We start from the raw sequence: 22,940 nt of genomic DNA, 5'->3' as shown, positions 1-22,940 counted from the left end.
CGTTAATGGGGTGAGCTGATGGAAGTAAGTTTATTTGGTGGTCATGTTGTCGTGGTGGGGGAAGGCCTGTGGGTGCTTCGAATAGGGACTGATATTTGTTCAAAAGTTTATCAATGGCGGGGACGGGGTGAGGGGTGGTGTTTAGCATTTCGGATGAAGGAATGGGTTGTAATGATAGGTGAAAGAGGCCCGAAGTGGATTTGGTAGAGATGAGGCGTCTCACCTGATGGGCCGAAACTGGGCTAGTGTTCACTTGTACGTCTGCACGAAGGTGAATGGGCCTGCCAAAAAGGGTGAATTTCATAGTAAAATCGGTGTAATCCGTAATTACCGGGCCCAACGTTCGCAACCACTCGACCCCCAAAACGACATCGGCACCGCTTAATGGCAAAAGACGCAACGTGACCACGAAGCGGTGCTCTTGAATGAGTATTGTGGTGTCCGGAATCATCTGCTGGCAATCCAATACCGAACCATTGCCTACCATAACCCTGAGGGGCTGTGTGTCGTGTAAGGGAAGATTGAGGAACTTCGCAACTCGAGGTTGAACGAAGTTGTGAGTGCTGCCGCTATCTACGAGAATGGTAACACGAGTTTTGTTGATGAGACCGTATAGTCTGAAAGTGTCCGTAGCAGGAACACCGGCCATGGCGTGGAGACTAATGTGCGGTTGTAGAGGAGTAAGATCAAAGGCTTGAGTAGCTTCGAGTAACGTGTGGTCGTGTTCGGACTTTAATGGAGACGAGGGGTCCGAAGGACTGGATTCCGGTGAGGAGGTTTCATCGGAGTTGGCAATGAAGAAAAGAACTCGTCCCTTACACCGGTGTGAGGAGTTCCACTTTTCATCACAATTATAGCAGAGTCCCTTCTCTCGTCTATAAGCCATGTCTTCTTGGGTTCGCTGAACAAACGGGGCTTTTGGCCGTGGCTGTTGTGACGACTGAGGGTTAGAGGGGGTAGTGTTTGTGGGAGAATGGTTGAAGGGGATGCGGGTGTGCTTGCGTCTATCATTGATCTTATCTTCTTGCAAGCGAGCGAGAGCCGTGGCTTTGGGGAGTGAAGAGGGTTGAAATGCTTGTACCTCACGGCGTATCTCCGGGCTAAGGCCGGAGATGAAACAGCTGAGAAGCACTGATGGCGACAAACCGGTGATGCGATTCGCGAGTTTCTCAAATTCTGTGAGGTATTCTGTAACAGTGGAGCGTTGAGTCAACTTGAATAGGGCACCACGGGGGTCGTCGTAGACTGAAGGAGCAAAACGGGATTCGATGGCTTGGAGAAGAGCTGTCCAAGAGGTGATGAACCCATTCCGGAACATCCACTGAAACCAGCTTAATGCTGCGCCATCCAAGTAAAATGAAGCTACCATGATACGATCTTCTTCCGGAGTACCCTGATAATCGAAAAACTGTGAGATTTTGAAGATCCACCCAAGTGGATCGTGACCGTCAAACCTTGGAACGTCAAGTTTGACCGGTGGCCGCGGCATGGAAGGGGGTGTAGGGGCGGAAGAAGACATATGGGAGAGGCGTTCGCAGATGGCTTCGAACTTGTTGGCTAAGTCGGAATGTTTTTCAGTGAGGGTGGCTATGGCCTCCTCGAGGCGATCTGTGGTGGTTCGACGAGTTCCATGCTCTGCCATGGAGGACGGCAGGTCGGACCAGTGTTATGGAGTGAATAGGGAAGGGGAGTGTAAGCCTTGTTTCGAGGTCAAGGTCCCTCCTAAGGATCAAGTCTACTCAAAAGGGTAAATTCTGCGCGCCTTTATTCATTCACGGAAGGTTCTCTTTATACACTGTGTTCATGCGTGCATCTGTACGTAACTACTTACAAGTGGTTACAACGAACTTAACGGCCTTGTAACTAACTAACAGCCATGTTCTATTGCTTACACGTAGTCTACTAAGTATCTAGGTTTTGATACTTCTCTTCGTGGTCTTCCTGTAGTAGCTTCCATGGTTACGGTGTCTGCTGCCTCAGCGTCCTCATCATAAGGCTGAATGGGTCTCACAAAACATCTTTAATTTCTCTCATGGGTTAAAGAACTAAACACGTGAAGTTTTTTTGTTGAACAGGTTTTTGACAGTAATGACCTGCAATGATGGATATGCCCATGGGGGAGTAATTTTTGGTAATTGACAGTGCTTGATTGGAAGATGCAGGGCTGTAGGATTAATTTTCATAGATTTGTTAAATTATCTCTTCAAATTATTTCATTCAAATAAAAAAATTAAATCATTTTATTTTCATAATATTTTTCACCTATTTCTCTTAAAACAAACAATTCTATTTAATTTAATTTTCACTTTCTTCTCTTTTGCAATTATCTTTTTTATTTATTTACATTCACTTTATTTTTTTTATCACAATCAAACAAATCGTAATTGATTTAATCTACTAAATTTCTATTAAATTAAATTTTCTCATAATCAATTTCAAAATCACGATAAAAGTCAAAACAACAAATTATTGCTTTCACTTTTTCAATTTCCATGGTGATTTGAAGGCTAAAATGAATTCTAGTAGCTATTCAAGCATGCTATCAATTCGTCTTAGCTTGTTGTTTTAACTTGCTATCCGATGAATAGAAATTGGGATGAGGCAGGTTCACTCGTCTAATTCATCCTACCTAAACTCACTAATATTTGAGGTATATATATATATATATATATATAAATAAATCTATAATTAAAAAAATATAATATGTATATGCGTATAAAATAAAATAAGTGACGTGATAAAAGAAATGAACTAATATTTAAACAAACATTTATTTTATTTTTATATTTTTTGGGTGGATTTTGACGTACGGGCCAAACCAACAGCCAACCTCTAAAGTCTAAAGGGGTGGATTGAATTTCACCCATTTTCTATTGGCGGGTCAATCCTCATCACCTCGTTTTAGGCAGATTCAAGGTGAGTGGTGTGGAGTTGAGTTGATATGTGTATCTTACTTATGAAGTAGAGATGTTCATGGACTAAGTTGGGTCAGATTTGACTAATCTATGACCCAACGTAATTAAAATTATACTCTTCGTGTTCACTGTTTACTGGTATTTTTCTACTAAAGCTTCATTCTTTGTTTTAGTAGAACCACCATACATAGTACTTAATTCCCTCGTAATTTGTGTCGTTTCTAAAAATGGTAAATATTTCTTATGACGGTCTCGATCGAATTGCCTCTTGCTAAAAGAAAAGAAAATATTTTGCTTCAATAATAGACTACTCAATATTTTCCCAGTTTTCTTGCTTTGCTTCTAGTCAAGTTCTTTGAATATTGTTAATTTTGTAAAATCGAAAGTCTCATAATTAATTTCTCAATGGATACATCATACATTTTTTATTATTACATAAACAACACTCTTTCTAGACTTTATATCAGAACAATTTCCACAAGGGCACGCTACGTACTGTTATAGTTTATTAACATCATTTCATTTACAAATTTCCACTCAAGGAAGATGGATATTAACGCCATAGAAAATATTAATGTATTTAGGGTTCAGGAATCAGGACCAAATGTGAAGAGCTTTTAGTGTATACTACTAGATAAATCAGAAGTGAGATAAGGAGATATATGATTGAACCTGTGATTAAAGAAGGATTAAAAAAAACTAATATTTTTAATAAAAATTAATAAATTATTGATAAAAAATCAAAAAGTGAGATAAGATTTTGCTTTGCTGCGGTTGAATTTCACGATGCCTAGTGTAAAGGTGACAACTGACAAACCCCTTACGTAAATGGAGGTGGTGAGAATCCCAACTCGGTGCCATCACTCCCTGCTGCAGAAAATAATTAATGAAGCAAGCAACCAACTCCCTGCAACCTGCTTTACCATTTACTACAGATAGGAAAACGATATGCACATCATAAATGTGTTTGTTCACCCTACTAATTCATTTGCAGAAAAACATAGCTGGCTCGCTCCTTTGTCTCTTTAAACAAGAAGAATAGAACAACACACGATTATGACATTGTTTAACAACTAGTAAATGCGAGTAGCTTAATAAGAAATGCCTCAGTCATTTAATATTTAAGTCATAATAGAAACACTAATTAAGAATTCTAGCTATAACCAAGTTAGAATTCCTAGTCCAAGGCTAATATTGGGTACTGATTGATACAATCAGCCCATGGTCCCTTCTCGTACTCTCCAACTATAGGCCTAATACACTTCAGAACAACACTGTTGCATTTGGGTCCACTTCCCATTCCAAGCTGCCAAACCTTGTCTCCCTTGTGTACTCTTTCCTTGGCTTCCAAGTAAGCTAGTTCATACCACAGCGAGGAAGAAGACTGGTTCCCAAACCTGTGCAGTGTCATCAAAGCAGGTTCAATGTCTCTCTCTGAGAGCTTCAACCCTTTCCCTATCTCTCTTATCACTGGCCTCCCAGAACATGGCAAGCAGAAGTGCTGTATCACTGTCTTGAAATTTGGCACGTAAATTCCCTCAGACTTGATGAACCTCTTCTTGATCACAGAAACTCCATACGAAAACTTCTCTGAAAGATGCAAGATTTCAGACCCCAAAATGGAGATGTTTGTACGGAGAGTTTCACCAGCCACCTGAAGCAAGTCCCTCTTCAGTGTCACCCCAAGTTTTCCATCAGAATCTTCTTCCCTTATGGCAGAAAAATAAGATTTGTCATCAAAGGCTCTCTGGGTTCTAAGTGTCCTGACCAACCTGTACTTTGCAGTTTTCTTTGCTTCTTTCTTGTTTGAGAGAAGGATTGCTGCACTTCCCATCCGAAAGAGGCAATTAATCAGCAACTTGGACTTTTCATTGCCTGAATACCAACCTGTTGACAAAATCTCTGTGCTGAGGACAATGGCATTAGAGTTCTTGTGAACACTCAGAAGATTCTGAGCCAAATCAATGCAAAGGGCACTTGCACTGCACCCCATGCCAGAGATATTATAGCTCTTAATGTCATTTCTCATAGAGTATTTGTTAATAACAATGGAGGTTAGAGAAGGTGAGGAGCAAAAGCCACTGCAGTTTATGATAAGTATGTCTATATCAAGGGGTGAAAGGTTGGTTTTTGCTAGAAGATCTTCCACGATGGGGAAAAGAACCATTTGCACCTCTTTGATGGATTCTGTGTGGTGAGTGTTTGGAGGAATGTAGTGCAAGGAAGGGGGGAGGCATGCCTCTTCACTTTGTCCCGAGGAATGGAGGACTTTGGCCATGAAAGCTATGCTTTCACTGTCAAAAACCTCCAACATGGAAGCATTTTCAAGAAATGTAGTGAAAGGCACCCTGCAGTGGCTTGGAGGTTTAAGACATGAGAAATCCACAAGGTAAATGGGAGAGGGCTTTGAGAGGAAGTGCTTCACCAGGAAACAAAGAAGGAGGAAACATGGTAGCACAAAATGGAACAGTAGGTCCCAGTTTTGCACAAGTAAGAATGCTTCAATTAAGAAGGTACAAGGCCAAAGAAGAATTGAGAGTTTTGAAAGGACCTTTGACAAGAGAGTGAATTGGTCAGGGGGGATTGCATGGAAGAGAGGAACATGGTTTTGGTTGGAAATGGCTTCCATTATGTGATCATAGCAGTTATGGTGATATGGTCTTCTGCACAAGAAGTAGAGGTATAAATAGATGGAGTAAATAATGCGGCACATAAGAAAATAGCATTTGGCAATGGATATTGTGGCAAATGGTTAGGTGTAGCAGTTGACAGGTGAGGTCCATCAGCAGGGTTATTGACCATGTAGAAAGAACCAATAATTATCTTTTATTTTATTTGATATGGCCAATGGTTATGACTCACGGTGTTATCATGTTAACCATACCGTGTTCTTGAATACCATACTCGTACTAGAAATGTCCTGCAAGAAGTAAAAGACCAACCTAGCCTTTTGAATGTTTTACAATTAATATAGGTAGTACTAATAATATGGTCATGCAGGAAAAAATGTGTTTGGTCCAGAAAAAGAAAAAATCACCATCTTGCTCAACCATACTAGAGTCTAATATAATTTGAAATGGATTCTTTAACAGTTGTTTCTGTTGTTCACAAAGGATACTCGACTTCCTCATTTCTTCAGTCTCTAGTCCATGATATTAAGCGGAACCTCAATTCGTAGGATTGGACTATTGGAGTACTGCATCAGTTTCCCATGCCTATCGCGAAGCTAATAGATGTGTAGAGTGTAGACTATCTGGCTAATATGGGACACCATTGCGCACTATTGCACTGTAAATAAATGTTTTTTTTAAGAGATTTACAGCAGCTTATATGTCACTTAAACAATTCAACTAGATTCTTTGGTATATTATATTCATTTACCATAATTTTGTAAGAATTCTTTAATATTATATAAAGAAAACACTAAATAAAAACTATATATTTAATATTTTAAAAATGAAAATATTTAATATTCCTTTCTTTGAATCTTGTATATAAGAAATAAATGAATATGTTTTATATTTTAATTATAAAAAATAAAGACTTATTTTCAAATAAATTAATTACTAGTTTTCTTTTAATATATTTATATTTATTACTAGATTTAATAAAGTTTATCAATAAAACAGATAGTACTATTTTTTTATATAAGTGAATCCACTCATTAACCTATTAATAATAGTAAATCATATTTATTAGTGAAAAAATTATTATTTTTTAAATTAAGAGTAATATTATTTATATAACCATTATTCAAATTATTGAATTATATAGATATTTTTAAAACAAAATTTAAAATAATAACACTTATTTAAAAGTAATTAATTAAACTATTTTTATGAGTATTATAAATTAATTAATTTTATATTAAAAATAACAGATAGAAGAATTAATAAAATAATCCTATAGATTTAAATTATTGTTTTAGAAGTAAAATATTTTATAATAAAATCTGTGGCACTTGATTCATTAAATAATTGGCGTATATTGATGTAAACCTGAGTAGGAGCGGATCGTTTGATATGAAGGTTTGGGATGACCCCACTTTTGGTGAAGGAATATAAGTCTGGGTAGACGTCACTTCCGGTGAAGTAAAATAAGTTCGGGTGGGTAGACGCCACAAGGATTACCTTCATAAGTCTCATGATTGGTTCAACAAGGAAGCCAGATAGAAACTCTCACCCAATTTTATCCAATGCCAACAATTTTTTTTTATTCAAAACAAAAATTCATACTTATAGTGTAGCTGAACAAAAAGATAAAAAATAAACATGAGTCTTTTAAACAGTTTTGGCCAAAATTACAATAAAAATAAATTATAACTAAAAACTTATTTAACTTGGGTCTTCAAATTAGTTTGGGCCTTCAGCAATAATTAATAATCTTGCTAGTGTCTCTGGCTCTGGACCTTCATCCTTCTCCACTTGGGTCTTCGTCCTTCTCCACTTGAAACTTTAGTCTATATTTAACCAGTTTCATGATTCTCATCATATACAGAATAAATAGACGATGGAATTCCATAGAGAGCGGCGGAAGTTATTGCTACTTCATTAGTTTTGTACCAAATATACACAAGAGACCAGGAATTTGGGATTCACTCAATTAACACCAGTTTTACGTGTTTGGTTGATTTACATTTGGCTATATTTATCAAATTTTTTAAAATTGAGGCGGGTCTCATATTTTTACACTTTATTTTAATTTAAATATTTTATTTTTATTTCTTTAAACCAAGCTCATCCTTAGAAAAATTCTATGATACCTGTTAGAAAAATAAAAATGCAGTAATTAACAAAAAATAATTCATGTTATCTTTAACTTTAAAAATGATAGATAAAAAAATTCTAAAAAATCACTTAAAAAGTATTGAATAAAAATATTTATTTAAATACAAAAATATTTTATATTTATCAAATATTCTTTAATATACGTACATTTATCTGAAACATTAATACATGTAAAAGAGATATTACATTTATAAACGCTGGATGTGGTCACAGCAGGCATTGGCTCCAAATGTTATCTTGGATATGGGAGAATGAGAATGAAAGCCTCTCTTAGTCTCTATTCTATTTGTCTGAACTCTGAACTTTATACTCTGCTAAAGTATTCTCATAACTTGATGGTAGCATAATTGTAAAATTAAATACAAACAGTCCGGACAGACTTAGGTGTATTGAAGTGGGCTAAATGCTCCATAAATTTTCAAGGAAGTACTCTTTAAATGCTACATATATTTTCTTTAGTTATAAAATCTTTTTCAGAAATTTGTTTATTTATTTTTATAAGATATTTTTTTATTTTTAGATGTATTAATTATTTTTTCTTACATATTCTTATTTAATTATTTTTCTCTAAATATTAATGAAAAATAATTAAGTGAGCAGAGAAATAAAAAATAATAATTTTGAAATGATGGTATAGTAATTGACAAATTTAATATGATTAATTAAATTAATTACTTTTTTTTAAAAAAATTAAATTATTTAAAAAATCTTATAATTAGAGATCGAAAAAATACGTGTATACAAGAGAGCTACTGATAAATTTTAAAGTGTTCATATATGTATGAATAACTCAGGATCATAATTCAAGGAATATAATGATTTTGTGGGTTGGAGTCTTACATACTAAAAGCAACCTAATAAGTTTAGTAGGAGGAAAAATTCCACAAAAAATTGCTAATCCTTTTTTCTATTAGAAAGTCGATAGCTACGTGTACACAGTGATTGATATTTGCAGAAGAGAAAAAGAAGAAAAAAAACTAGCGCCGTGTAAAGAGAGAACAAAGATATGAAAATACCGTACATAGAACAATAATTTTGAGTTGATACAGAACAGCAGAAGTTACTACTAATTTTGAGTTGCTTTGCGTTAAACACACTTTTGTTTCTTTACTTAATATTTGAAATCTGGCTTCAAACATCTGTAAAACAATGAAATTGCACCTGTACGTGAGAGTTTAGATACGTTTCATAGTATCAAACGTGGAATTGAACACATTCTTAGATCATTGTTTTTATTAAATCCCAAAATTTGGATTTGCAAAGAACTGATACAACAAATTTTATTAATATTTCATAATCCTCCTTTTTTTAATTGGTAATTTCCAAATATTGATATGTGCAGCAAAACACGTTCTTCACCGGTGCATCGGTTGGGCACTAAAAGACTAGCAGGAATGAGCTGAAAAACAAAACTGGGGCATTTGTTTCATGCCCTCCCACTATTACATCTTGTATGTCCATCATCCTATTTCTCTTATTACATTTTAAAAACTTCATTTCAAAATAAAAATTTGCATTCTAAAATGGAATTTTCATTTTCCACTGGAAATGCAAAATGCAATAGCCCAAAACTGGTCAGCTACTGGGCTTTAAACCCATCTCATCTTCGGCCCAGACAAATAATTAAGATGCTATAACCTTAACATTATACTTAATTTTATAAAGACTAATTAAAACATAACTTAATAACAATAGCCAGAAAGATTATTTAGTTTGATTTAATTTTTATTTTAATTTATGAAATTATTAATAACATATCTAACAGTTTGTAAATTGATTCAAGTCAATATTTGATTTGATATACTAACTGAATATGTAAAATAATTTTTTTAATAAATAAAAAAAATATTTTAAGAAGGAAAATAATGAATTACTGTTTGCACATGATATTGACCTGTTAATAAAATCTTAATTTTTGTATAATAAAGAATAATTCTTTTTAGAAAAAAACTGCTAAATATAATGACAATGATTGGTTTGGGGTTAAAAAATTAAGAATTTTTGTATAATAAAGAATAATTATTTTTAGAAAAAAAATGTTAAACATAATGACAATCATACGTTACGTTGAACAATGTTTTAAGGTATATATAGACATCAAATGTAGACATTTTTCTCATTGAATATTTGAACCTTAGTATAAGATTGCTTTTCTAATACGATAGAATTCTCTCTTTTTTTAATTTCTTTTTTAACCCTTACATAAAATATAAAAAAAGTTAGCTGATAAACTTCAAATATCATACATTAGAGAAAAACATATTAAAAATTAAATAAAAATACAATATTTGGAAAAAAAAAAAGAAGTAAAGAAAGAAATATTTTCAGTAAAGAAAAGAAAAACATACAATTGAAAAATGTAAAAGAAAAATAAAAAATACTCTTATTTTAATAATACAGTATGATTCCTTTTTTTTTTTTTTGTAAAATTTCTCTTTTAAATTTTTTATATTATTTCGATAGTTGATAATGAAAAAACCGAAAAATGTTAACAAACAAACTTTCAATAATACTATATATTAGACAAAAGGTTTAATCACTCTTTTATATTTACTACATCTTTTCATCATAGTTCTTATAGTTAGACATTTCATTTTGGTTTCTTGTAAAAAAAAATTGACATCAGCCTTTTGTTATAAAAGTTTTTAACCCTAGTTTTTAATGTATAAAATCGTTTAACGCGATTACGATCGTTTAAAACTGCTACATTTTTACCGCCAAAAAATTTAGACAATTTCAGTTTTGCTCCGATTAATTAAGATAACAGACAAATGATGATCTAACAATTACTTTTTTTTTTCTTCATTTCACTTACTTCCCTAGATCCTTGAATCAAACAAATATAGCCTATAAATGGGCGCAATAAAGTGAAAGCAGTGAGTAAAAGACGCCTTTTGCTTCGTGAGAAGTAATTGCAAACAGGAAATTGGACCCGCGAATAATTGGAATGCATCCATGGCATGATGATGAGATGACATTCAGTAAAGTAGGGACCCCCAACAAAATGCAAAGTAAAATCAATGGCATCTTTACTTTCCGTGTGTCCCTTCTCCATCTTGGACTCGTGCCACATACAAACACCAAAACCCACTTACTACACATTCATTCTTTTCCATTGCCATAAGCATATATATATATATATATAATCAATATAATTTGTAGATAATTTTATTTTTGAAGTATGTGATTAATGATTTGATTTTTTATCCGTGCATATATAAAAAAAATTATTTGAAAGAGATCAATTTTTTAAATAAATTTTAATAGTTTGAAGGATTACTTCTTAACTCTTAACTGAAGAATATGAGTTGAAAAGAAGATAGTATATATTAGTACCTAGAGAGGGCACAATAACAAGTAACAGAACAATAAGAGCATCATGGTTAGGCTATGGTGCTCTTCTCTCTTAATGACAATCTTATTCCAACAACTCATCAGATTGTGCATTTCTTGGAGTGTGCAAACCCCAACACCCCCATTGCCAATCCTCCCTCTCCCAACATATTCCCAGTTGCAATGGCAACAAAGGGAGATCATAATGTTCTTGCATTTTGGTGTGAACACATTCACTGACAGAGAATGGGGCACTGGCCAGGAAAACCCAGCAATCTTCAATCCAACAGGGCTCAACACCACCCAGTGGGCCACTGTGGCAGCAGATGCAGGAGTTTCATTAATGATATTAACTGCAAAACACCATGATGGCTTTTGCCTATGGCCTTCCAAGTACACTGACCATTCTGTCATTAGCAGCCCCTGGCAAGGTGGCAAGGGTGATGTTGTTCAAGACTTTGTCAATGCAGCCACTGCACAAGGAATTGATGTAGGGATCTACCTTTCACCTTGGGATAGACATGACCCTAGATATGGCAATGATTTGCTCTACAACCAATACTACTTGGCTCAACTACAAGAGTTGCTCAAGAAGTGAGTTGAGTTCCCCTTCTATTTTTGTGTTCTCTAATTCATTTTTCTTTTTTTTTTCTCAACATGTATCGAAAAATAATCAGACACTAAATATGAATATCTTTTTAAACAGATATCAGAATCTTGGTCCTTCACGTTAGGAAAGACTAGTCTCTAGACACAATCCAATTGATTTGTTAATTACTTTGTTTGATGCATTTTAACAATATATTGTGTGTTTTTTTGCCTTATTAGATATTCAAATGTTAGAGAGATTTGGTTCGATGGAGCAAAGGGTGCCAATGCAAAAAATATGACCTATTACTTTTCAGATTGGTTTTCCATGGTGAAGGAGTTGCAGAGTTCCATCAACATCTTCTCTGATGCCGGTCCTGATGTTAGGTGGGTGGGAGATGAAACAGGTTCTGCAGGGTACACATGCTGGTCTACCATTAATCGAACCTCTCTATCCATTGGAAGTCCAGACATCATTCAGTAAGTTCTGCTTCTAACTTCTAAGCGAAGCACTCTAAAAAAAAATTTGCCACTTTTTCACTTTGTTAGTTGCACTGAACTCCATAGTGATCTACAATGATAATGTATGAAAGGTAAAGCTTCATTGGGGGGCTAACTTTTCTTTATTGAGAAAGTGCGCATTCTTTTTCACCCATAAGAAAAAAAAAAGCACAGAAACTGCTTTCTAGTTTGAGCCGTGTTCAATTATCTCAACCGACCAAATGGGTTACCAAACTTGGTTATCATTTATCAATATAGGAACTTACTAGTATTTTTTTTCCTGATGGCATTTGTTTCTGCATCAAACTAATAATTAATAACATATTTATTGGAATCAAAATCAAATCTCTCGAAATGCACAAACCATAATCATGAAGGTGTATTATAGAGATACATGCAGCTAGGTACATACAATTTTTTTTCTTATGCTTAAGAGTTAGTAGTTAGAGAGTTGATTTAACCAGCCTGGACACTTGATTATGCAATGCAGGTATATAAATACTGGTGATCCAAAAGGGACTGATTGGCTACCTGCGGAATGTGATGTCTCCATTCGGCATGGATGGTTTTGGCATAAGTCAGAATCACCAAAAAAGCTAAGTGAACTACTTGACATTTATTACAATTCGGTTGGAAGAAATTGTGTGTTACTTCTAAATGTACCTCCTAATACAAGTGGGCTTATAACTGAAGCTGATGCTAATAGATTGAAAGAGTTTAGAAGTGCAATTAACACAATTTTTCATCAGAATCTTGCTGAGGATTGTTTTGTTAAAGTTAGTAGCCAAAGAAGGGGTTTCGGGCCAGAAAAGATGCTAGACAGCGAACACTTGTGGTCATATTGGGCCCCAAGGGATGATGATGGTGAAAAGGACCATTGGATTGAAATATGGGCCAAGGAAGGGAAATTCAGATTCAATGTGATTAGAATACAAGAGGCAATTGGTCTTGGTCAAAGGATCAAACGGCATGAAATCTATGTGGATGGTAAATTGATCATCAAAGCCACAACAGTGGGTTACAAGAGGCTTCATAGGCTTAATGGGGGTGAGGTGCACGCTCGTGTGGTGAGGATCAGAATCAGAAAGGCAAGAGGAGTGCCTCTTATTTCTTCCATTGGCTTGCATTATGATCCTTTCTGGCACTCAAAGTTTACTCCAACCTGAAGAGTTAAGTAAGTTTTGGTAAAGGAGCATAACTGCAATAAAATAAATAGCCTTAAGAAGAATATTGAAATAGTAGTATTGTTCTATCAGTAAAGAACAAAAAATAAATTTACTTTTAATTTCTACATCCAATGTGTTCATTGTTTTATCGTAACGAGGAACTAAATAAATATTGGATATGCTGTTTTCCATTATCATTCTTAAATAAACTACTATGAATAATTCCCATCCAAGATTTTCTTTTTCTTTTTCTCGGTGACCATTCAACTGATTCAAGAGTTTTTTTTTTTTTTCTTTATGGAGACACGCTCATCGTGATTCGTGAGATTGACTCCAAAATTCTAGATGAACTTCACACCAAAATAATTTATCAACATTAATTTGACAGTGATAAAATACTAGATAAAGACGGGGGCGTTCAAAATCTGTGTCTTAGCTTGCAATACATAAATTATAAATGTGCAGATGTGGAAGAAAAATACTAGCACCATTTATTTTTTTATTACAATTGCACGGTTTTTTTTTTTTACAGAATTGCACCGTTTTTTTTAACAGGATTGCACCTTTTATTTATTTAATATGAAGTTATTTCCGTATGTTTTCACCGTTTATTTATTTAATTATTAGTTAACAAAAAAAAATAACGTTTCCATTATCCCACGAAATACAAGTAAACTATGATTAATTTGTTTAGTTTAGTAATGAATATTAATCTGGTGATGTTTTTTTAGTATTATGCAGATTATCAAAGGTAAAATTCTAATTTTAATTAAAAATAATATTTAAAGCATTGTCGCCCTAAATTTGCATATTAAATGTTTTAAGTTATTTTAAAGGTAACACTCAAAATGTTGTATTCTTCATCCTTATCAAGAAAATAAATGGTTAAAAATGAAAAATAACTCTGGGAGTATTTTTAAAAAAAAAAATTAATGGTTACGACTATTTATTCATTATAACTATTAAATTTCAAAATAATAAATTATAAGAATAAGAAATAACTTTTTTATAATTACTCTGATCTCTTGGAGTAACTTAAAATACTTAAAAATTCTATTAGCCTTTTTATTTTTATAATATTCCAGTTTTTTTTAAGAGGGCAACAGTAAATGATCATCTAACGTCATTTAGTATTTTCTATTGGCACTACATTTAATGTTCATTAATGTTATTTTGTCATTAATGTTATTAACTTTCGATCTTGAGTAAGGAACCTGTGGGCTTCGGCAAAACGAGGTCAGCTTCCAACACTACCTACCTATTCATTTAAGCTATTTCTATATCCATCTCCTGTTTTACTAAGTACACACTTCTTTCTTTTTTAAAATCAAATTACCTAAATAACCTTTTCTTTTTTAAAAAAAAAAATCTCTCTCACATACTGCCTCTTTCATAGCAACAACATTCAAGTTTTTTTGCTGTCTGTCTGTATGCAAACTCCTTCCCCAGGCAGATTCTTGGACCCGCCTGTGTCACAACTATATCACAATAATTAAGTCTCAAGTTCTATAAGAGAAATGTTCTGAAACGACAATTGCTTCTGCTTATTTTAGTTTAATGCATAAACAAAAGTAAAAGGTTTAGTTCAATTCCCTACCTGGAAGGCTGTGAACTTAAAAGGGCTTTCTTTCTTCAAAATTCCATTTTCATCTGGCCAACTCTCTTCATCCTTCCCATGAAATATGGTTGGAATGACACAAGATCACCTTTCCTCACACTATATCGATCTGGCCACGTGTCATCTGAAAAACAAAACTTGCCTTCCTAGAAAACCATCATAACATTGGTTAGTGAACCAAACACAGAAACACTCATCACCAACACTGATGATGCATGTTTCAGTTCATGTTAAAGGATATAGCTTTATTACCACTGGAACTGCTGGGTGGAGCCTGAGTGTTTCATTCAATGCTGCATTCAGGTACTGCATCTTCTCCCTGTTTTCTTCAGTTACTCTAGCTGCAAGTTCATCAATGGTTGATCCAGCTTCTACATTTGTTGTCTGTCTAATCTCTTGTGCAATCTTCTCCTGCACATGAGGGTTCTTGCAAAGTTCGTAAAGAAACCAGGAAAGAGTAACTGATATTGTATCTTTCCCTGCAAGGATAAAACTCAAGGAAATGTCTCCAAGGTACTTTGGATCAGTTTCTTCCAATTATAAACCTTGACAAGATGTCTCCTTTCACCACCTGCAAAACATTCAAGTTGCCAACAAATTATACATAACACAACAAAGAATAGTAAGTTAGTAACCAATAATTTTAGTACTTGTTCTCACAGGAGAATTATCTTGTAGCTTTTGGGCTTGCTCAATCTTGGTTCTGATTAGTTCATAAACGAATTCATCGATCACTCTTAAACTTTTGTTAAGTACCACTTCTGATCCAATGTTCAAGAACCGTATAATCCTCCAGAGAAATTTAAAATACCGATACATGATAGCAGCACTTACTTCATCAAAAGCATTGGAGAACTCTGTGCCTTGTTTATAGGTTCCACACACGGTGTCCAGTTCAACACCAAGGACAACCTTGCATACAGAATCTAGAGTTGCTTTCATGAACAAATCCTGCAAATAAGCAAGAAGCAGAAGAGACCAAGATTTATGGTTATTAAGGAACAGAAGAAGGGCTTTGTTTTGTGAAGCAGTTTTGCACTAATAACATCTTTACCTGCATCTCAATTGTTTGAGATTGCAGCTTCAGACACTATCTCTGCAAGTATTACTGCATTGGACTTGAATGCTGAATTCTCTCAACATTTTGGTTGAGAATTGATAGCTTGCTGCCTTCCTCTGATGGCGCCACTGCTCTCCATCCATCGTGAATATACTATCTCCTAGAAAATCTGACAAGACACTATGGTGAAACCAACCCTGCCACAGATGAAGACATTTTGAGGCTAAAACAAATGCAACCATATGTGGAAGTTTTTAACAGGGAAAATTAAAAACATATTCTTCCCCAATCATAATATTCAAATTGAAAACATCAAAATAATATTATACTACAGACTAGTGGGTATCCGCAAAATGGATATCTTGTTAGCCAGATTAGTGCATGTTTGGATTATAGTTAAGAAAATTTTAAAGTACTTTTACTTTCACAGCAACAATTTCTTCTTTCTTCATTTTTGCAAAAGTACTTTCCAAACTTTAAAACAAACATAATCTATTCACCAAAAAAAATAAACACACAAACATAGTCTTATAAGTTGGCAGAGAAAAAATTCATTTATTTTATCCACTATTATCTAATTAATTTTCCAAATCCTATCTAGTATGAATTTTTTTCATCATCCTTATCCTTAGATACCCTGAATATATAAACATGTTTTGCAACCGAACCATGAATTTCCATATCAGAATGATGCATGGATCATAGTTATAAGTTACCTTGCCGTAGTTTGCGAAATTTGTGGTGAGGATATACTCAAAATTAACAGGGTTTGCAGTGTAGACCTCAGTTCTGATGAAGCTAAGCAACCTGTAAGTTTTCCTCTGGTTTGTACGGTCGATCATGTAATCGAGCAGCCTATGAAAGTTGAACATTTGGTGCATGACCGTGCCAGCAACAGGGTGGTATCTTCTTTTCTTGTCAAAATATCTACTGCCAATGGATTTTGATAATAATAGCAATTAAGATAACAGCTATTACGAGCTTCATTTCTCTCCCGCTCTCTTTTTCTTTCTGAAAATGAGTGAACTTTAATCCTAGTGGAGGCTAAACATGTGCAGTGGATGCAAGAAAAATTCCATGACATGATATATTCAAGTTTGACGAGCAAGTTTTCTACCAAATTAGTCATTTCATGATTACAAAGTTGGGCCAAGGCTACCGCATAAAGTTGTATTGGAATAATAATATACAGACATCACCACTGTATATATAATACACTATTGTAAACATTTATTATTTCCTTTTATCTTTTTCTATAAGACTATATTATGTATCAACCTATAATTATATTTAGAGCAAATGTGTTTTTGGTTTCTATACTTTCAATCAAGATAAAGATACTTATGATTTCTTAAAATTTTAGAACCAAACTCATAAATGTGAAAGTACAGAAACTTTGATCATATTTAACTGAAAATTTATAAACAAAAAATATTTTTTCCTTTATATATTTTCTCTCTTTATCTAGATATCAATTAGGGCTTTGATCACATTTTGTATTAACTTTGATCACATTTTGTATCAACTCCACAGTTTCTTCTATCCTCTGCTTTTGTTCTTCCTTTTTTTTCCAGACCAACTGCTTTAAAATGTTTGAAAATGTAAGTACTCAGTTAAGGAGTCAGTTTTATAAGAATTATTAAAACGATGTTTAAACCATGCTAGAAATATTATGTTCGCTGGTTAATTGGAATTTACCACGCTTATCGTAAAAGTATAGTATAAATATACTAATACATCAAAATTTCTCCTGTGGATGACGGAATATAAAAAGCTAACTTACGCTTCCTCGCAAAAGAATTAAAAAATACTAAAAAAAAGTGTATCAATAACAAAACAAAAACACAAGAGTATGTTAATGGGGGGGGCACATTGAATCCATCTGAACTTGAATCCTCCGAAGGCCTAACCAACATCAACTGTTTTCTTCATTCACAACTGTAGTAGTCATCTCTCCATGTGGTTGTATCACGCAGCAATGCTCCTCCCACATTGAGCAGAGTGAAAACTCAACTCCCTAAGTCCTTTCTCAGCTTCACCATCTCTTTCCACCCCAGTTGCCGCCACGTCCACCTCTTCCGCCACCATTGGAGAACCTACCATTCCTGCCTCCTCCACCTCTTCCACCAAACCGGTAACCACGACCACCACCATCACCAAATCTGCCACCTCTTTGGTGTTGCTCCATCTGTTGCAACTGTGGCAATGTTTTCACTATCTCTAAACTTACATTCGAGGCATTTTCCTGACCTGAAGGATAAATGTGATTGAATGAAAAATAGGACCAACATAAAAGCTATATATCTAGAAATGTAGACCCATAGTGATAGTTCAAGCCTGAAAAGATACTAATTTGAAAGTGCTCAAATCCCACGTCAACAGTTACGTGGAATTTTAAGTGTGACTTTTTCATTTAAAGGGATTTTTCTGTAGTGCTCAAAATTCCAAGTTAATATAGTTAGGTGGAGCTTTACCGTTAAGATATATGTCTAAATCTTTAGCTGCTACATCAAAAACAACGCCATTTCCATCAGCAGTGATTGAAAGACCTTTCACGGCCTCAACCTTCTCTTCAGGCAAAAATCTCCTCAAGACTCCATAGGCAAAACTGATAACACAGCCAATGAATTGGAAAGTCAAACAAGTTGAAAATGTTCACACAAGTAATACTCCAAATGTAGTTTTGTTTTCATTCAAATAATCAGAATATTTCCATCAAAATGATTGTAGCCATCAGCATAATCAACAAACACAAATTATAAACAGATGCAAAATAATCCCAGTCTACATTAATTTGAAATTTTTGAATGCTTGATTTCTTAAGTTTCTATATACTTCTTTTAAAGCAACATCATGTAATGCCATAATTTGTAACAAGGGATTTTCTCACGATTGGGTGTAGATTGGTTTGCCAGTCTCAAGAAGTAATGTAACATAGTTCTCCATGGAAGTTAGAAGTGATCTTTGCTTTACTTCAGTATAACCCTGCATATTACATGATAAGACAATTTACCAGGTCAGAGAAATAACAAATGAGGGTTTAATATATTTAAAAGAAAATTTGCAAGAAAAACACAAATGGAGAAAATTGACTCACAACAGCCTTTGCAAGAGCCTTTGCCAGTAATTCAATGACTGGTAAACCAGAATTGTTCAAAAGATCTTCAGCAGCAGACTTGAATGCAGGAACCACACTACATTTTATGAAGTATGTTAACAGCAAAAGACAGCATCAAACAGATGACACAGTTAGCAAGTAACAAGCATACCTATCAGACACTTGGATAATCATTTCAGCAGCTTCCCCACTAACGGCTTTGGCAATATCATCAGGCTGAGGAGCAGATACGTGTTCAAATTTTACACCAGACTCTCTCTCTATTCTAGATATGTTCGATCTTTTTGGGTCATAAAGCATAACAGCAACCCCAGTATTACCTGAATAAAAACCAAACCACAGTATAACCTTAAAATCAATAACTCCAATATCACAATAGTAAACCAATAGCAAATCCTGTAAAGATACCTGCTCTTCCTGTGCGTCCAGAACGATGGATATAGGCTTCTACATCCCGTGGGGGTTCACACTAAATCAAAATACAAATATCAGGCATACAAGGTAGTGACGAAAAAAAAAATGATCTGATACATTGTATTTACAATCATCAAAAGTACCTGTATAATTAACTGAACATCATTAATATCAAGACCTCGAGCTGCCACATTTGTGGCAACTAATGTCATGAATTTCCCAGACCTAAAGCCAGACAGTGTAACCTGCAGGGGACAGGACACAATTAAGAGACAGTAAGAAACCACAAGGGTGGCACACACTATAATTAAAATAAATTGTGAAAAACAAAATACATCAGTCCATAAGGATATCAAAGTTTAAAGTAACAGTTCATAAGTCAATAACTAAACCAAACTTCAGGTAATAGCTCACCTCACGTGTTGATTGCTGTATGTCACCATGGAGAGCTTTTGCTCCAGTCAAGATCCCTGCAAGCTGAGAAGCAGATTCTTTTGTCTCGGTAAAAACAATTGTCCGGCCTCCACTGAACCAGAACCATGAAATCAACAATGAACATTAAAATTCAATATACTCGAAACAGATATCATATGTGAATAAAAAAAACACATTGAATAATAAAATCACCTGCTATAACAGCGAATAATATCTGGGATAAGTTGGGCCCTGGCAGAACTAGTACAAGGAAGAACAATATGCCTAACATTGATGCTGGCCTTCATTTTTGTATTTCCAACAAGGTCAGCAGTTTTCTTATCTGGCTTCAAAAATCTTGCAGCAATCTGGCACAAATAGAAACCAGGTAACATTAAAGACCCTAAATATAACATCCAATAAGTATAAAGAAGTAACCATTGCATAGAAGCATACTTGCTTAACCCAGTCTGGCAAAGTAGCACTGAAAAGAAGTGTCTGAACTTTATTAACATTTTCTACCTTGCCTGCAAAATATCAAACAAGAGACCATTGTGTTACTGAAAACATCCTATCATCCAACAATAGTGAATGAACATGAAATTTTGGGTAATACTAATTGCAAAGCATCGTGCACTAGAAGATATGAAGAAACATTTTAAAACAATCTTCGGAAACAAATTGGTCTTGTTGAACAGCAAACTAGCTCAATTTATTAGAATCAAAAGACTTGCAGAAAGAAAAATGATGGTTATATTAGTCAAAGCAATAGGGTAAACAAATAAAATGAGCATGAAAACAATAACAGCATGGGTTGTGCCAAGGAAGCATAAAGAGCATTGTCTCCAGTTCAATTCCTGTGTTTAAAAATGTGAACTCTACTATGAAGATTTATTATGATTTATCAATAATTTAGAAGATAAGTTGTAAATAGTATTAGTATCACAAATTCACAATGAGTTTAACATAATTGATGCAAAAATTGAGACTTAGCAGCACCCGATGCCCATGCATTGGAAAAAAAAGATACCTAGAATCATTTCAACATCTTCAACAAAACCCATCCTCAGCATTTCATCGGCTTCGTCAAGGACACGAAACTTTAGTTGGCTCAGGTCAATATTCCCTTTCTCGATATGATCCTGCACCAATACATCCCAGATGGAAATCACAAAATATTCTCATTTTTTGTCTTAAAACACACAAAGTCTAGCTTTCGCACAATCTATTTTTGCAAATAATGTACATTCATACAAGGAGATAACAAACTAGCTACACATAATCAAAACTAGTGTTAATGCACTTACCTTCACACGACCTGGTGTGCCAATGACAATATCAACACCTCTCCTAAGCTTAATTTCCTGACCTTGATACGGAGCTCCGCCATATAAACAACATGAACTCAATCCCATTGCCCCACCATAAACATCAAAATCAGCATGCACCTAATGCACAAAACACTCCTCATTAAAAAGAATGATACATTCACCCTGAAATCCACAGGTACAATACTCATGCATAGAAGTACATACCTGACAGGCCAATTCCCTAGTAGGTAGAAGCACAAGAACACTTGGAGTCCTCCCGAAGCCAGTCTTTCTTGAAGCTTTTGTTGGACCATTTATTAAAGACTCTAATATGGGCAACACAAATGCCAGAGTTTTACCCTACATTTTCACCAAAGGAAACAATTGAGATAAAAAAATAAATAAACAAAACCCTTCACACCACTCAAAAACCATTCACCTAAATAAATCTAATCATGCACAATTCCAAATAACAAAACAACAACAAAGCTTAACCCCCACTAGGTGAAGTTAGTTAAAAACCAAAGCTTTAGGAATATTATTAAAGAATTAAACAAAACAAAAAAAGACAAAAAGGGTTTGTGATAAGAAAAGATACAAACCTGACCGGTGCGAGCCCGACCGACCAAATCAGAACCATCGAGAACGGTGTCGAAGGTCATGGCCTGAATGGGAAACAGTGATTCGATACCCTTCTCCTTCAATTTTTGCCTCAAGGGTTCCGAAATCCTGAAGTTGGAAAGCGCGTTGGGATCCTCCTTCTTTTCTCCATTAGCCTCCGTGACCAAAGGCTGTTCCTTTTCTTCGGACTTAACAACCTTTTTCTTCTTTTTCTTCTTATTCTTGTTGTCGTCTTCTCTGGAAGCAGGTTCGGGTTGGACGAGGTCGGAGCTGGTCTCGTCGTCCCCATCGTTGTTGTAAGCGGCGGGGGGCATGGCCTCTTGTTCTAAATCTGAAGCCTTGCGCTTCTTCGTCTTCTTCCCCGAAACCCCATCGAGGTCGGGATCGGTGAGGGACTGGGTTTTGGTTTTCTTCTTGGCAATAGGTTTGGGGGTGTCAGGGTCAGAGAGAGAGAGCGAAGGCATGGTTGTGTGGTGATGGCGGCGTGGAGAGAAAGAGAAAGGAGTGAGAGATTTTCTCCTGCTTGAAAGGGGGTATAGCAGTGAGGTGCAGAAGCAGGAGAAGAATAAGGAGTATGCGCCGACCAAGGTTTTCGCGGTGGAAACGTTCTTATAGTTATACACCTCTCACAACCTCTAGACCTAATTCTTTTTTTTCTCTTTTTCTTTTTCTTTGCTAACGGTTCATTCTAAACTCTCGCAAATTGCAACTCTTCCTTTTAGGTTAAATTAATTTAATTGATGAATGATTATTTTAATGATATTGTAAATAAATAAATATACATATGTTTAGAATTTTAAATATTACTTCACTCGATAAAAATCTATGTTAATCATGATTGGTACATATTTATTATATTTAACGACAATTTAAGATTTTATTTATTGATGATGGAATGATGAAATATATAGGTATTGTTTGAATAACAATACTAACATTGATTTAAATTACCGTGAAAGTTGGTAACACAACTCACAAAATGAGAAAGACGCTTTACAATAACAAAAGGCAAGATGCCATTTTATGAGAATTAAGAATAAGGTCTCAAATTTATTTCTAGTGTGTTTAAATTTATTTAACTAACCTATACTATAA

At 34.7% G+C, this 22,940-nt stretch overlaps 3 protein-coding genes and 1 pseudogene across 3 annotated transcripts; 1 reads left to right on the top strand and 3 right to left on the bottom strand.

The window, feature by feature from the left end:
• Positions 1–3,914: 3,914 nt before the first annotated feature.
• On the bottom strand, positions 3,915–5,695 carry LOC100813265 (3-ketoacyl-CoA synthase 5). Its single transcript, XM_003555308.5, has one exon. It carries the CDS (start codon positions 5,626–5,628, stop codon positions 4,093–4,095), a length of 1,536 nt encoding a protein of 511 aa, XP_003555356.2. The 5' UTR covers positions 5,629–5,695; the 3' UTR covers positions 3,915–4,092.
• A 5,172-nt stretch (positions 5,696–10,867) lies between these two features.
• LOC100775293 (alpha-L-fucosidase 1) lies at positions 10,868–13,481 on the top strand. Its single transcript, XM_003556028.5, has 3 exons — positions 10,868–11,629; positions 11,864–12,103; positions 12,615–13,481. Exons 1-3 carry the CDS (start codon positions 11,082–11,084, stop codon positions 13,288–13,290), a joined length of 1,464 nt encoding a protein of 487 aa, XP_003556076.1. The 5' UTR covers positions 10,868–11,081; the 3' UTR covers positions 13,291–13,481.
• A 967-nt stretch (positions 13,482–14,448) lies between these two features.
• On the bottom strand, positions 14,449–16,955 carry LOC100812727 (cytochrome P450 704C1-like; annotated as a pseudogene).
• Positions 16,956–17,651: 696 nt separating this feature from the next.
• Positions 17,652–22,553, bottom strand: LOC100820207 (DEAD-box ATP-dependent RNA helicase 7). The gene is made up of 14 exons (XM_003556027.5): positions 21,827–22,553; positions 21,450–21,584; positions 21,222–21,362; positions 20,945–21,056; positions 20,371–20,441; positions 20,128–20,282; positions 19,915–20,026; positions 19,644–19,745; positions 19,495–19,555; positions 19,238–19,406; positions 19,066–19,162; positions 18,859–18,953; positions 18,443–18,576; positions 17,652–18,218 (listed from the first exon to the last, which is right to left on the bottom strand). The coding sequence occupies exons 1-14, from the start codon at positions 22,307–22,309 to the stop codon at positions 18,004–18,006; spliced, it is 2,082 nt and encodes a 693-aa protein (XP_003556075.1). The 5' UTR covers positions 22,310–22,553; the 3' UTR covers positions 17,652–18,003.
• Positions 22,554–22,940: the final 387 nt, after the last annotated feature.

Source organism: Glycine max, chromosome 20, assembly GCF_000004515.6.
Source record: "Glycine max cultivar Williams 82 chromosome 20, Glycine_max_v4.0, whole genome shotgun sequence".
NCBI lineage: Eukaryota > Viridiplantae > Streptophyta > Magnoliopsida > Fabales > Fabaceae > Glycine > Glycine max.
Note: the sequence above shows the minus strand (reverse complement) of the source record. Positions and strands in the feature narration are given on the sequence as shown.

Bases quoted from the DNA above. Each gene is read 5' to 3' on its own strand.
- LOC100813265 (XM_003555308.5), bottom strand. From the start codon at position 5,628: ATGTGCCGCATTATTTACTCCATCTATTTATACCTCTACTTCTTGTGC.
- LOC100775293 (XM_003556028.5), top strand. From the start codon at position 11,082: ATGGTTAGGCTATGGTGCTCTTCTCTCTTAATGACAATCTTATTCCAA. The intron at 11,630-11,863 runs GTGAGTTGAGTT...TTGCCTTATTAG, and splicing joins CTACAAGAGTTGCTCAAGAA to ATATTCAAATGTTAGAGAGA. The intron at 12,104-12,614 runs GTAAGTTCTGCT...TATGCAATGCAG, and splicing joins GGAAGTCCAGACATCATTCA to GTATATAAATACTGGTGATC.
- LOC100820207 (XM_003556027.5), bottom strand. From the start codon at position 22,309: ATGCCTTCGCTCTCTCTCTCTGACCCTGACACCCCCAAACCTATTGCC. The intron at 21,585-21,826 runs GTTTGTATCTTT...GTGAAAATGTAG, and splicing joins GTCGGGCTCGCACCGGTCAG to GGTAAAACTCTGGCATTTGT. The intron at 19,163-19,237 runs GTATGCTTGTTA...CATAAAATGTAG, and splicing joins ATTATCCAAGTGTCTGATAG to TGTGGTTCCTGCATTCAAGT.